At 42.9% G+C, this 12,571-nt stretch overlaps 1 protein-coding gene across 1 annotated transcript in view; it reads right to left on the bottom strand.

The window, feature by feature from the left end:
- CRYBG1 (crystallin beta-gamma domain containing 1) overlaps positions 1-12,571 on the bottom strand; it is a 102,470-nt gene that overhangs the window by 35,664 nt on the left and 54,235 nt on the right. Inside the window, exons 3-5 of the mRNA XM_086744987.1 lie at positions 9,794-11,283; positions 2,939-4,400; positions 2,678-2,854 (exon numbers count right to left, since the gene is read on the bottom strand). Coding sequence (XP_086601113.1) covers positions 2,678-2,854; positions 2,939-4,400; positions 9,794-11,283 — 3,129 coding nt within the window. The remainder of the gene's footprint in view (positions 1-2,677; positions 2,855-2,938; positions 4,401-9,793; positions 11,284-12,571) is intronic.

The following is a 12,571-nucleotide window of genomic DNA, read 5'->3' as shown; positions in this document are numbered from 1 at the left end:
GCTCAGGCACATGGAAAATAAGGAGGTGACTGGTGACAGCCAATATGCCTTCACAAAGGGCAAATCATGCCTGGCTAATTTGGTAGCCTTCTACGAGAGGGTTACAGCATTGCTGAACAAGGGAAGAGCAACTGATGTCATCTACCTGGACTTGTGCAAAGCATTTGACACTGTCCCACATGACATCCTTCTCTCTAAACTGGAGAGACATAGGTTTGATGGATGGACCACTCAATGGATAAGGAATTGCCTGGGTGGCTGCACTCAAAGAGTTGTGGTCAACAAGTCAATGTCCAAGTGGAGATGGGTGACGACTGGTGTTCCTTAGGGGTCGGTATTGGGACTGGTTCTGTTTAACATCTTTGTCGGTGACATGGACAGTGGGATAGAGTGCACCCTCAGCAATTTCAGCAACACCACCGAGCTCTGTGGTGTAGTCAATACGCTGGAGGAAAGGGATGCCATCCAGAGGGACCTTGACAGGCTGGAGAGGTGGGCCCGTCAGAAACTCATACAGTTCAACAAGGTGTTGTGGTTTTGTTTAGTGAGGGGGGCCCTAAGGTGGCAGCTTCTGTAGGAAACTGCTAGAAGTCGCTCCCCTTTGTTCAGTGGACTCGGCCGGGCCTAGGGCGGACCCGCTGCTGGCCAAGGCCGAGCCAATTGGTAGCAGAATGTTCCGTTGATAACGCCTCTGCGATAACGTATTTAAGAAGGGGAAAACAGGAAAGAAAAAAAAAAGAGATGATGAGAAGCAGCTGAGTGGGAGCAGAGAGGGGGAGGCACGAGCCTTGTGGGCCTTGCAGGCCTCACCCTCTGGCCTCCCACCGGGCAGCCGACTGGGCCCAACTCAGCCTGGCCTTGCTGCAAGAAGTGGAGAGGAGATGAGATGTGAATGAGATGTAAAAAGATCCTGAGAGACATCTGCCAGCCTGTTGTGAAGAATTTTTCTTCTGAGAGGAACGGCTGCAGACGCCAAGGTCAATTCAGAAGGAGGGGGAGGAGTAACGCGGCTCCTGGCCAAGATTCCCCTGCAGCCTGTGGTGATGGCCATGGTGGAGCAGGTTGTCCCCCTGCAGCCCATGGAGTCCATGGAGGAGCAGAGATCCACCTGCAGCCTGTGGAGGACCCCACGCTGGGGCAGGTGGATACCTGAAGGAGGCTGTGGCCCGTGGAGGGCCTGCACTGGGGCAGCTGTTCTGGAGGGACTGCACCCCGTGGAAGAGATGACCCACGCCGGAGCAGTTTCACGGAGGACTGTGGCCCGTGGGAGGGACCCCACGAAGGAGCAGGGGAGGAATACGAGGTGTTCTTCCCCCAATAAAGAAGCAGCGGCATAGAACAACGCGTGATGAACTGACCATGACCCCCATTCCCTCTTCCCCACTGTGCCGCTTGGTGGGGAAGGTAGTAGAGATAAGGTTAAGCCCGGGAAGAGGGAGGGGTCGGGGGAGGCTATCTTGTTCCCTGTCTCATTCTCCTGCTAGTTTTAGAAATAAATTAATAGTTTTCCCCAAGTCAAGTCTGTTTGGCCCGTGACAGTAACTTTACGGATTTCTCCCCGTTCTTATCTCAAACCTTGAGCCGTTTTTCTTATATTATCTCCCCCTATTCTCTCAGAGGGTGGGGGGAGTGAGAGAGAGACTGCATAGTCTGGTCCCGATCCAGGCTGAACTATGACACAAGGCCAAGTGCAAGGTCCTGCACATGGGGTGGGGCAATCCCAGGCACAGAATGGATCAAGAATAGCCCTGAGAATGACTTGGGGGTGCTGGCAGATGAGAAGCTCAACATGAGCCGACAATGCACGCCTGCAGCACAGTAAGCCAGCCGCATCCTGGGCTGCATCAAGAGGAGCGTGGCCAGCAGGTCAAGGGAGGTGATTCTGCCCCTCTGCTCCACTCTCGTGAGACCCCACCTGGAGTACTGCATCCAGTTCTGGAGCCCTCAAAATATGAAGAACATGGACCTATTGGAGAGAGTCCAGAGGAGGGCCATGAAAACGATCAGAGGGCTGGAGCACCTCTCCTATGAGGACAGGCTGAGAGAGTTGGGGCTGTTCAGCCTGGAGAAGTGAAGCTCTGGGGAGACCTTATAATGGCCTTCCAGTACCTAAAGGGGACTTTTAAGAGAGACAGGGAGAAACTCTTTAGCAGGGCCTCTTGTGACAGGGCAAGGCGTAACGGTTTTAATATAGAGGAAGGTAGATTCATACTTGATATAAGGAATAAATTTTCTACAATGAGAGCGGTGAAGCAATGGAACAAGTTGCCCAGAGAGGTGGTGGATGCCCCATCCCTGGAAACATTCAAGGCCAGGTTGGACGGGGCTCTGAGCAACCTGATCTGGTTGGAGATGTCCCTGCTCCTTGCAGGGGGGTTGGACTAGATGACCTTTAAAAGTCTTTCCAAGCTAAACTATCCTGAGTCTATATTTGTGAAGAGTCTCAAAATAAGGGCACCATGACAAAACAAAATCATGTTAGTAGATGTCATCTCATTTTCATGCGTAGACAGCATCAGATGAAACTTGTGCCATACCTACGTTCACCTCTATGTATTTGTAATCTATGCACATCCTTAAGAGGGGAAACAAAACAAAACAATGTATGCACATCATCTGTAGAATATGCAAAAGCTGGATAACTTTCCAGGCAGGTTTTAAACAACACAATACTTACATCCACATCTAATAACCCAGTGGGGACATTTGATTCATATCTGTTTGTCCCTAACCAGCTGGAAAAACTTTTCTCAGGGTTCCCATAGTTGGGCATTTGTAAACTTAGTTCTTTTTTGGCACTATCTGCTTGCACGTACTTCTCCACAAAACTTGGAAACTTCATATCTGAAAGAGACTGAATTGCAAAATCAAAATTAACAGTCATTCAGCAGGTAGGCAAAATTTTACATGGTTACATTTCATTAATTATTGTTATTACCTCAGATTTTTGAGACATGCCAAATGGCCCAGGAGCATCCTGTTGTAAAGCAGGCATCCCCGAGGAATCAGTTGTAAAAGCTGTTGTAGTGTTATTTACTGAGGTGATAGAAGGATTAAAAAATTTTTCTTTAGATGTAGAAGACAGCAAGCTTGAGAAGAGGGAGCTTTTTTCAAGACGAGATCTCTTAATTTCACCATCTGTACCATCAGTGTTCTCTTTCCCATTTATTTCCTGAGTAAAGACGGGTTCTTCTCTATTAGATGACTGCAGGGCTTTGAATATGATACTTTGCTCTGTTGAGGCACGCTTGGGCCTGACTCTGGCTATTGTTTCCAGGCTTTGCATTTTAATTTGTTGGGCTGGTAAGAGATCTTGTGTTTTTTCCCTTCTCAGTCCCAAACCAAAAGTAAATACACTAGGATCAAATACTTTCTCCAAGTTGTCTTCATGAATGGGAGGCATTGCAAAGTGAGGCGCCGGGGACTTGGGAAGCTTTGACCTTTTCTTTTTCTGGGGTAAGCAAACTGAGGTGTCCAAGTTTTTTATTGTTTCAGCAAACTTCTTCATGTCAGACGGGGAATCAAAAATGCTGTCATCTTCAGCAGATCCATTGCAAGTTTTGTCCGGGCTTTTTTGTGTACTGATGTCATGCTCTGATATCAATACAGTGTCTTGACTGCTGTCATCATCCTGAAATGCTGCAAAGCTCAAATCTCCCAGCTTTGCCTTTTTATCTTCATTTTCTGTCTTACATTCTGATCTAGAAACCTGATGAGATGGTAGAGGATATTTATCATCATTGCAAGGTGATAAAACCTCTGTGTTTGGCAGCATCTTTTCTTCATTTCTGTGTAATTCTGAACTTGTGTTATTTCTTTGGTAGGAAGTATCCTGAGCACTTTCACTTTTAGTGGGTGAGTGCAAAGATAGTTTAAAAGGTAAACTTTCTTTTTTAGCTGTGGTTAATTCTGAATCAGGTTGCTTCAGAGAGACACTACTAGCATCAATTTTGCTGCTTTGGTTAAAAAGGGATATTGCAGCTTTTACTTTAAGTTCTGTTGTCTTCCCAATATCCTCATAAGAGGCAGAGCCTTCTTCATGTTTGCCTTTTAATTCTGCAGTGCTTTCTTTCTCTGATGTGCCATTCTCAAATAACTTCTGCCGACTGTTCTGCTTATTTAACGTTTTATCAGGCTGTTCGTTTTCATTAGGTTGTTTTCCAAATTTCAGCTTTGCTCTGCCAACAAATGTGCTTGGTACAGTAGTATTTTTTGAAGGAGGGATGTCAGTAGACCTCTGGCTCTGGTTAGCACATTTATTTTCAAACAAGGAAATTTTGTTGGCAATGTTGCTGTTAGTCTTATTAACTGGTTTTTCAAGAGTATCTTGCTCATTTTCTAAACTGTCTTGATTTGCAGGTGTTTTAAAATTCAGTTCTACATTCTTTGGTTTGGCTGGACTAGGGGAAGCAAAGTGACACAGAGTTACATCTTTGAATAATCTTGAAAAGACTTGTAACAATTTTGAAAACAATCAAATGTAGCATTAAAATTAAACTTTCCGTAGTCCTATTCAGTTTACATTCTGGTATCTCAAAAGGAATTAACTAAGAAAAGGAGTAACTATACAAACAACAACAAAAAAATAGACACTAAATAAGGAGACTACATTTCAAACATGTACGTAGTTCTTTAATGCTCAGTAAAACAAAATACAGCAGCCTACAGCATGTGCAATTGAAGCAGAGGACTTAACTACTTATGACTGACAGACATTAAAATTTATTAGTGAATAGGCAGAATAAATTATACGCATGCAATTCCCTACAGAGTTTAGGAAACAAATCCCAATTCATTAAGGTGATAATGAGTTGGTTAACATTTGAATATACCTCTTCAACAAGTTTTGAAGACATCTGTCCAGATTCTTTGAAGCCCTTACATTGCAGAAGCAACCTTACACAGAGTAAAAGACCTTCTGGCCTCCTTGGTGCTGATGGAAACGGTAACCATCCCAAATCACTGCATCACTACTTGGCTAAGCAAACACCACGTGTGATGACTCTCCCATTTCCTTTAGGTAGAGTCAGCTAATAATTTAAATAGTGTAAACTAACGCTGCTAATTTTACAAGAATTGAACTAGGAAACACAGAAACTTCTCCATCAGAGTCGATAGAGAAGTGTGTACAAGTACACAGCACATAGTACTCATGCACTATGGCAGAAGGCTGATGATATGAAGCTGTGGGTTTTAAGCCTCCTTCATCTGAATACCCACATCCAGGAAATCTCCAGGGCCTCAAATGCACTATTAAACAACGCATGATTCTGATATTTAAGTGCTTTCTTCTTTTTTACCTCCATAAACTGCATTCACTGAGCTCTCAGACAGCTCCTTAGCCCAAGAAAGAAGTGAATTAACATGAAGAACCCAAAAACTGAGACCAATCCTTTCTCCTCTTCCACAAGAAATCCCTCTTAAGAAAATAAACCCTACTAAAGCAAGACTCTCCATTGTACAAGCTTCTTCTCTCGGGAAAGGCATGAGGAGCAAACACTGAAATAACAGAAGGAACTCAAAATCAGCTGCCTAAGAATCTATATAGAAAGCAACTGTTAAAATCACCATGTCTTTTCAGAGAAGACTTCCCAACAGTGCTCACTCAAAATGACAGCCTGCTTACATTGATTCACAACTGGAAGGTTCTTATGAAGAACACATGATCAATAAAAAAGAAAATAGTAAACTTAAAAACAACTGGCCATACTTCAGAGAGAAGCTAATAAAACACACTTGGAAAATTTAAATCTAGAAACAGAAAAAAAAATAAATCATTCCTGAAAGGGGGAAGGCAGGGAGGGAACTATCACACAGCATACAATTAAATATATTTAGACCCTACTCTTCATTGCAGTACGATTGTTTTTCCTAAACTTTTCAAAGTTAAATTATCCTATTATTTTTCTGTTTGGAAAATGAAGATAAGTTGCAAGGGATCTCTGAAGGTCAACTACTCCAACTTTCTGCTCCAAACAGGGACAACTTCAAAGTTAGATCAAATTGCTGAAGGCTGTGTTTGATGAAGTTCTGACTGTCTCCAAAGGTCAAGATTTCACAGCCTTACTAGAGAAGCATTGCAGCAAGTCCGCCACTGTCACTGTAAATTATTTTTGCCTTATATCGTATCGAAACTTCACTGCTGCAACTTGTAACCATGGCCACTGTCCCTTCACTGCACACCCTAGGGACAAATTTGGCTCTGCCTTCTCTGTAATACCTCTATAGGTAGTGAGAGGTGACTGAAGTCTACTCATATCCTTCTCTCCTCCCAGCTGACCAAATCAAGCTGCTTCAGCTTCTCCTCATACATTATATGCTCCAGAGCCATCACCTTCTTAATGTCTCACCACTGGACTCATTCTGATTTGTGAATTGGAGAAGAGAATTGGAAGAGGAGGGAGGGGTACAACTTGACATAATGCCCTATATGCAACCCCATGAGCACCAAATATCTTCTCCGTTGACCTGTTGGCGACGCTTCTGCCAGTGCAGCACAGTACAGGCTTAGCCTTCACCTGCTACAAAGATGCACTGCTGACACACGCTGGATATGCTGTTCACCAGGACCCTTCATGTCCTTTTCTGATCAGAAACAGGTACTTATCCTTTCCTTCTACCTGTATTTTCAGGTAACGGCCTATTCATCTTAACAGACTCATTTCCACACCATTATTTTGTCAGCCTGTCACTTGCGCTACTACATGCATTTCAATGTAACGTGTCTCTTCCTAATAAAAATCTGTCTTTCTCTGTAAGCCTTGACACAAGCAAGTGTAATGGTTAACACTGATGGTTATCAGCCACGCCTAAAACCTGTTTTAAATGAACGGCTAAGACCTCAAAGGTATGGTTTGAAGCTTTGCAAATTTACACAGAAACAACCACTTCAGCACTTTGTATTTTACATTCTGCAGTATTTCTGCACCGCTGCAGCAGAAAAACAGCTGAGACCGAAGAGCAATAGAAAGCTCAACCCTAGAGCTCCATCCACTACTGCTGGCTTCCTCTCACTAATCTTTTCATTACACCTTTTTCCACACTAAGAAACACTGATTTTAAATACAGCCAAAGGATGCATCTTATTGCAAGAACTGAATTTCTAAGCTTGTTTAAAAGGAGGAGATGTTTGAGTATCCTTTAAGCCTACCCTCCGGTATGGGGGAAAAACACTGAAAGAGGGATTCACTTAACAGTACAAATACTTCCTTACAAACAGCCCAGTGTGGCTGATTCCTGCCACCCACTGCTGATCTGCAATGCCAGGAACAAGCAGGCACAAGAGGAATACTGATGTCCTTTCTCTTTGGCTACATCTTGCAGCTAACCTGTGGAAGCAAGCAGTTAAACCTCTCCCAGTACAGTCATAAACGGAAGGTGAGTCACACAATTGAAGCATCCTGTCCAAAGGACCATTTCAAGCACGTAACTGATGCCAAAAAACGTTGATGCCAAAACATCAGACTGAGGTGAGCAAAGAGAAATGGCATGTTAACAGAGCAGAATAATTCGGCAAGTGGGCATAAATGCAAAGGCAACTACAAAACCATGTCTGAACATCAAATATGACAACTGAAGCCAAGATTTCCACTAAGCACATCAAAGTAACTACTGCCTGAGGTTTTATTTGCCAATGAGGATATACCATCAACCTCAGTTTAGTCTCAAACCTGATAGGTTTCTCTTTCAAAAGCTAGAAGCAAAGTATCCTGTGACTTCCAAGTTGCCCAGTACACAGACATAAAAGGAGAAAAGAGAGAAAATGTTATCGTTACTCACAGGGAATCAGCAAAATCGACTTCTTTTAAAATTGTTTTTAAAGAAACTTGATTCCCAGAACTGGCACAACATCACTAGTAAGAGACATTATGCATTTTTAAGTGAAAATTACTTTGATTATACAAAATCCATCTTATAGGAGACAAACGAGTCTGTGAGTAAATGAGTATTTTTCAACCTGAAAGGAATTCATGTGAAGTATTAACAATAATTTTTTAACCTTTGAAAATGAAAAAGTTATCTGTTCTCTAGTTCAAAGCATTAACAAGAGAACAAAAACACACCATCTTCTAGTAATGGCAGTATCTTTTTCTTTCCAATTTTACAGCAGCTTAATCCACATCCAGATTTATTGTTCACATGTTCTGGTGAATGGCTACAAATTATACCAGGTAATCTGACTGTACCAATTTGTCTGGCTAGAAGAAACTGTCTGGTACTGCGCAATGACAGCTATCAGATGCACCAGGAAACTTGCATGCAACACAATGGTCCCCACCCAGGGCTAAAGTTCCTATAGCAGCAGATAAGGCCAAGACACAGAGTGCCACACACCCCACAAAATTAGGTGACACAGAATAGGCTGTTTCTTCATTAAAATTAAATCTGTCAGAAAGGATACTTGTCTATAACTTTATGAGTAGAGTAGAAGATAATTCACTGTGCAGCAAGCCAAGGAGATACCAAATGAAATCAAGCTATGCAAGCATTTATAACTTCAGCATCACTAATGATGGTGACACAAAGAGAAAAATATGAAAGCTACCTTTTCCCTTTGAAGCTGCGAAGACACAAAACTTTAGAGTTTAAGATTTGCGATCTATACTGCCAAATGGCAAAGCATCACCATGTACAAAAATACCACAATTTAACTTTCAGTACTAGATGCTTTTAATTCAGTTATGAATGAACAAATCAGATGTAGAATATTACAGATCACGCAAAGGAAATTGTTCCTAATGCTCCCATGCTTCTCAGATGTAGGAAGCATAATTGGGAACCTGTGTGTTCCTTAAGCCATAATGTTGAACCTTCACGTCCCTCTAACAGAACTGAATGACAATTCTGAACACTCGGTGTAGACCTACAGGACTCAATGTACTCTGACAGAACCTATACATGAATGTACCAGAATGAGGAAAGCAATAGCGCATAGCCCACGGTCGTGACAATCAAACAACAGAAATGACGAATGCAATGAAATTATTCACTGTAGAAGAGAATGTAATAGAACCCAGGAAATCAGTCGCTGGACTCATACTAGTGATAACAGTGAAAGTTATAGATACACCCATTTCTTTATAATCCCAAGGAAAGCACCGATCACCTGTTTGACAGATGACAATTTTGTGAGGGTAAAACCAAATCCTGCAAATTAATATATACATAATTCTGCAAATGCCTGATGTCATTCACATGCATAAAAATCTACATAACTCCTCCTGCAAATACTTATGAAAGCAACTATATGTATTCAAACTTCTGGACTGTGCTTTATTATATCATTTGAAGGATGAAGTTCTACATTGCATTCCTCATTTCTTCATAAAATAATAGCAGAACTTTTGTTGTTTCAAAGTATAACTTCAACACATTCCTCATTCTATGATTTTCACACACAAAATCTCCAGCCACATCCTCAATTGGTTACAGATGGGAAAACTACATTAAGGTGAATGACAGTCGAGCTAATTTGAGCAACGACAGGGGCTGATAACAGAGCAGCTTTTATGTATGTTGAATTACCCCGTATAATGGAATTGCCATACAAAGAAATTCCCTATCCATAAAAAAAACCCAGAAAATACAATTCTAACACATGTAAACTACAGTGCTTGTTAAGTGGTAACTAATTATGATTTTTTTTTTTTTTTTAAAAAAAAAGGACAGTTCTTAATTGAAGATAATCTAGATAGCTAACAGATACATAGTTAGTGTTCCTATAGAATCCTAAACACAGAGACAGGCAAAATCACAACTACAGGGATAAGGTAAACTAATTTATGTTACTTACAGGCTAATCTTTGTCGTGACCATTCTGGAAGCATCCAAACTCTTCAGCTTCGAGCTGTCTGAATCAGAATTTGTCTGTCTTTCAGCTGACATACACAGGTCTCCATTTTTAATCCCATCAGTACGCAAGAAAGCTCTCCCATCTGAACCATTACCATGCTTTACTGCCTTGGTTTCATTTTTGCCTTCAGCAAACACCAAGGCAGTGTCTTCGGTCTTACTTGCCAAAGAAACTTTGGATAACTCCAAGCTGTCTTCCCCAAAAGCCACAGGTGTAGTTCCCTTTTCCGCTGAAGTTCTTTTTGTTATTGGGTTACTCTCTGGTGATGCTAAAGGTTGCCTTTTTGAGGAGCAATCTTTTACCTGACCCTTCAAACCAGTAGGGGAAACGGGGACAGCGTCCGACTGATTCTTTTTATATGATCTTCTCCTTGCAGGGGTTGTGTTTGAGATCTGCTGTTTGCCTTTGTCAGCTTCAGTTTTAGATGCCCCTTTGTGAGCAAATCCAACTTTTAGGTCCTGATTATTACCTGGGGAAAAGGAATTCCTTTCAGGAGTCTGTTGAGGAGACTTTGCTTTTCTTTCTGAGTTTATTATCTTCTCTGAAAACACTTCAGAAGGGATATCATCCTCAAAACCAGATTCTTCTCTTGCAGTACTCTCAGTCTGGTTTCTCTCTCCATTTGGAATGTCACTGGATGACTGAGATTTTCTCCTTTTTCCAGATCTTTTATTAGCAGATTTTTTATCCATTGTGTCCGAGTCACTACAATTTTCTTCTGATGTAACAGTCACAGGTTCATTAAGGAGTTCGTCTGTTTTTCTTAGATAGATATCAACTGTTAACACTCTAGCAGAATGTGTGTGTTCACTCGCCGCAGATTCCGACTCGTATGGCAAATCCTTTGGTTTTGCATGCCCAGGCTCCTCAGACACCCACGTGTTCACGAGCTGCTTGTGACTTAAGATACTCTTTTCTAAGTCTTCACTAGACAAATTTCTCAAGCTTTTTATGAAATCTGGAGTTGTGGAATTATTTATATCTGTGATGGATTCTTTCTCCAGTTCCAGGGTTTCAACACTCAGGCTACTCTCAAAGAAAGATTTTTTGATGGTTTCACTGCTGCTGCTCCAATCTGCTGACCACTCACTGTCAGAAGAGACTCCCCTACTACTCCATTCTGAAACGGTATCGCGATATAGCGGTCCTACTTCTCCACTGAAATTATATTCCTGCGACTCAGAAACAGCATTCACGTTTCTCACTTGCTTCTGTACTTGAGGAGCTTCGTGTCCTTCCTTTATGTGCCTACAGTATACCGTCTGTGCTCTGTGAGGAGAAACTGACCTCTCCCCTTTCTGATGCAAAGTGTGTTCTAGTGAACTTTTGACATTTTTCCTTTTCCCCGTACCAAAGAAATTTCCAAGTCTTTCCAAAACTGGTTTCTTTCTATTCTCTTCTCTGGAAGAATCTGGAAATTGTGAGGTGGACTATAAAAACAAACAAACACACAAACATTTTATTAACATCAAAATTGTTTCTATAATACATTTGTTTGTATTAGTACCACCTATAAATTAGAAAAACATAGCAAATGGGAACAAAACAACTTACCGAACAATACCAGCTCTCAAAAAAGAACAAAAAAACCAAAACCCTCAAAAACCAATTACAATCCCAAGATCCTTCTGTATGTTTTTGCCTGTGTTTGTTTACAAGTACGCTCATCTTGCCTTACAATACCAGCATTATATGTCCCAAATCTCAAACTTTCACACAATTAGTTTATGTCACCCAGAATAATAATACAGAAAAACATCCTGGTGTCTGCAAGACTGGGGACAAACTGCCTGGTCAAATTTTTCCTTACAAAAACAAGAGTGGCGAGTTTAACTTTCCTCTCCATACTGGCTGAGTTAGTTTTGACACCTGTGCTGGTAGAGAACAGTTTCAAAGGCGTGAGGTGTGTTACAATTCACACATTTCTCATTAATGAAGTCCAACAAATACTTGGCTTGTGTTTTGGGCTAGAAAACCCAGAACTATAAAAGCCACTGCATCATTCAATGAGCATTACTGGGTCAAACACTGCCCTGGATTACTCCTGGTGAAGTTTTCCCTTCCAACTTCTAATTAACATGGTAAACAGGAAACACGCAACAGCATTGCCGAGCACACATGCATATTTGCATTTTAATACATTAGCACTTCTACATGCCGGTACGGTGAATACTTGTTTTGAGATGCCGATGTCAAAACACCGCCAGTATTTCCTACTTGTTAAGGGCCCAGACCTCCCGGGGACAGCCGGTCTCCTTTGGCTGGTTTTAAACTTGGGTTGTTTGGGGGGTTTTTTTGGCGCAGAAGCCACGACCGCCTGCCCGCGCCCCGGCGCCCCTTCCACCGCCGAACCACCCGCGCCCTCCGCGCAGCCCCGCGGCTGCACAGTGCCCCCGCCGCTTCCTTCCCCGCAGTGACAGCTACAGAGAACCGGCCCGGTACCACCCCACCGCCCGCCGCCCCCGGTTCGGGAGAAGCCCCCCCGCGAGGCTGCCGCCGTCCCAGAACGGGAGCAGGGGGGAAAGAGCCGCGGCGGACTTTACCCGCCCCCAGCCGCGCCGCGCATCCTCGCCCGGCTCCGCAGGTGCGTTCGCTTCGCCTCGCCTCCCCGCCGAGCCCCGACACTCACCGCCCGGCTCGGCCCGGCGGCCCCCGCACGGAGCTGTCCCCCCACGCACACTCACACTCACGCACACCGCGCCGCTACCCGCGCGGCTG

This window comes from Chlamydotis macqueenii, chromosome 3 (genome assembly GCF_036417535.1).
Source record: "Chlamydotis macqueenii isolate bChlMac1 chromosome 3, bChlMac1.mat, whole genome shotgun sequence".
Classification (NCBI taxonomy): domain Eukaryota; kingdom Metazoa; phylum Chordata; class Aves; order Otidiformes; family Otididae; genus Chlamydotis; species Chlamydotis macqueenii.
The sequence above is the reverse complement of the archived record's forward strand: the minus strand, read 5'-3'. Positions and strand labels throughout refer to the sequence as shown.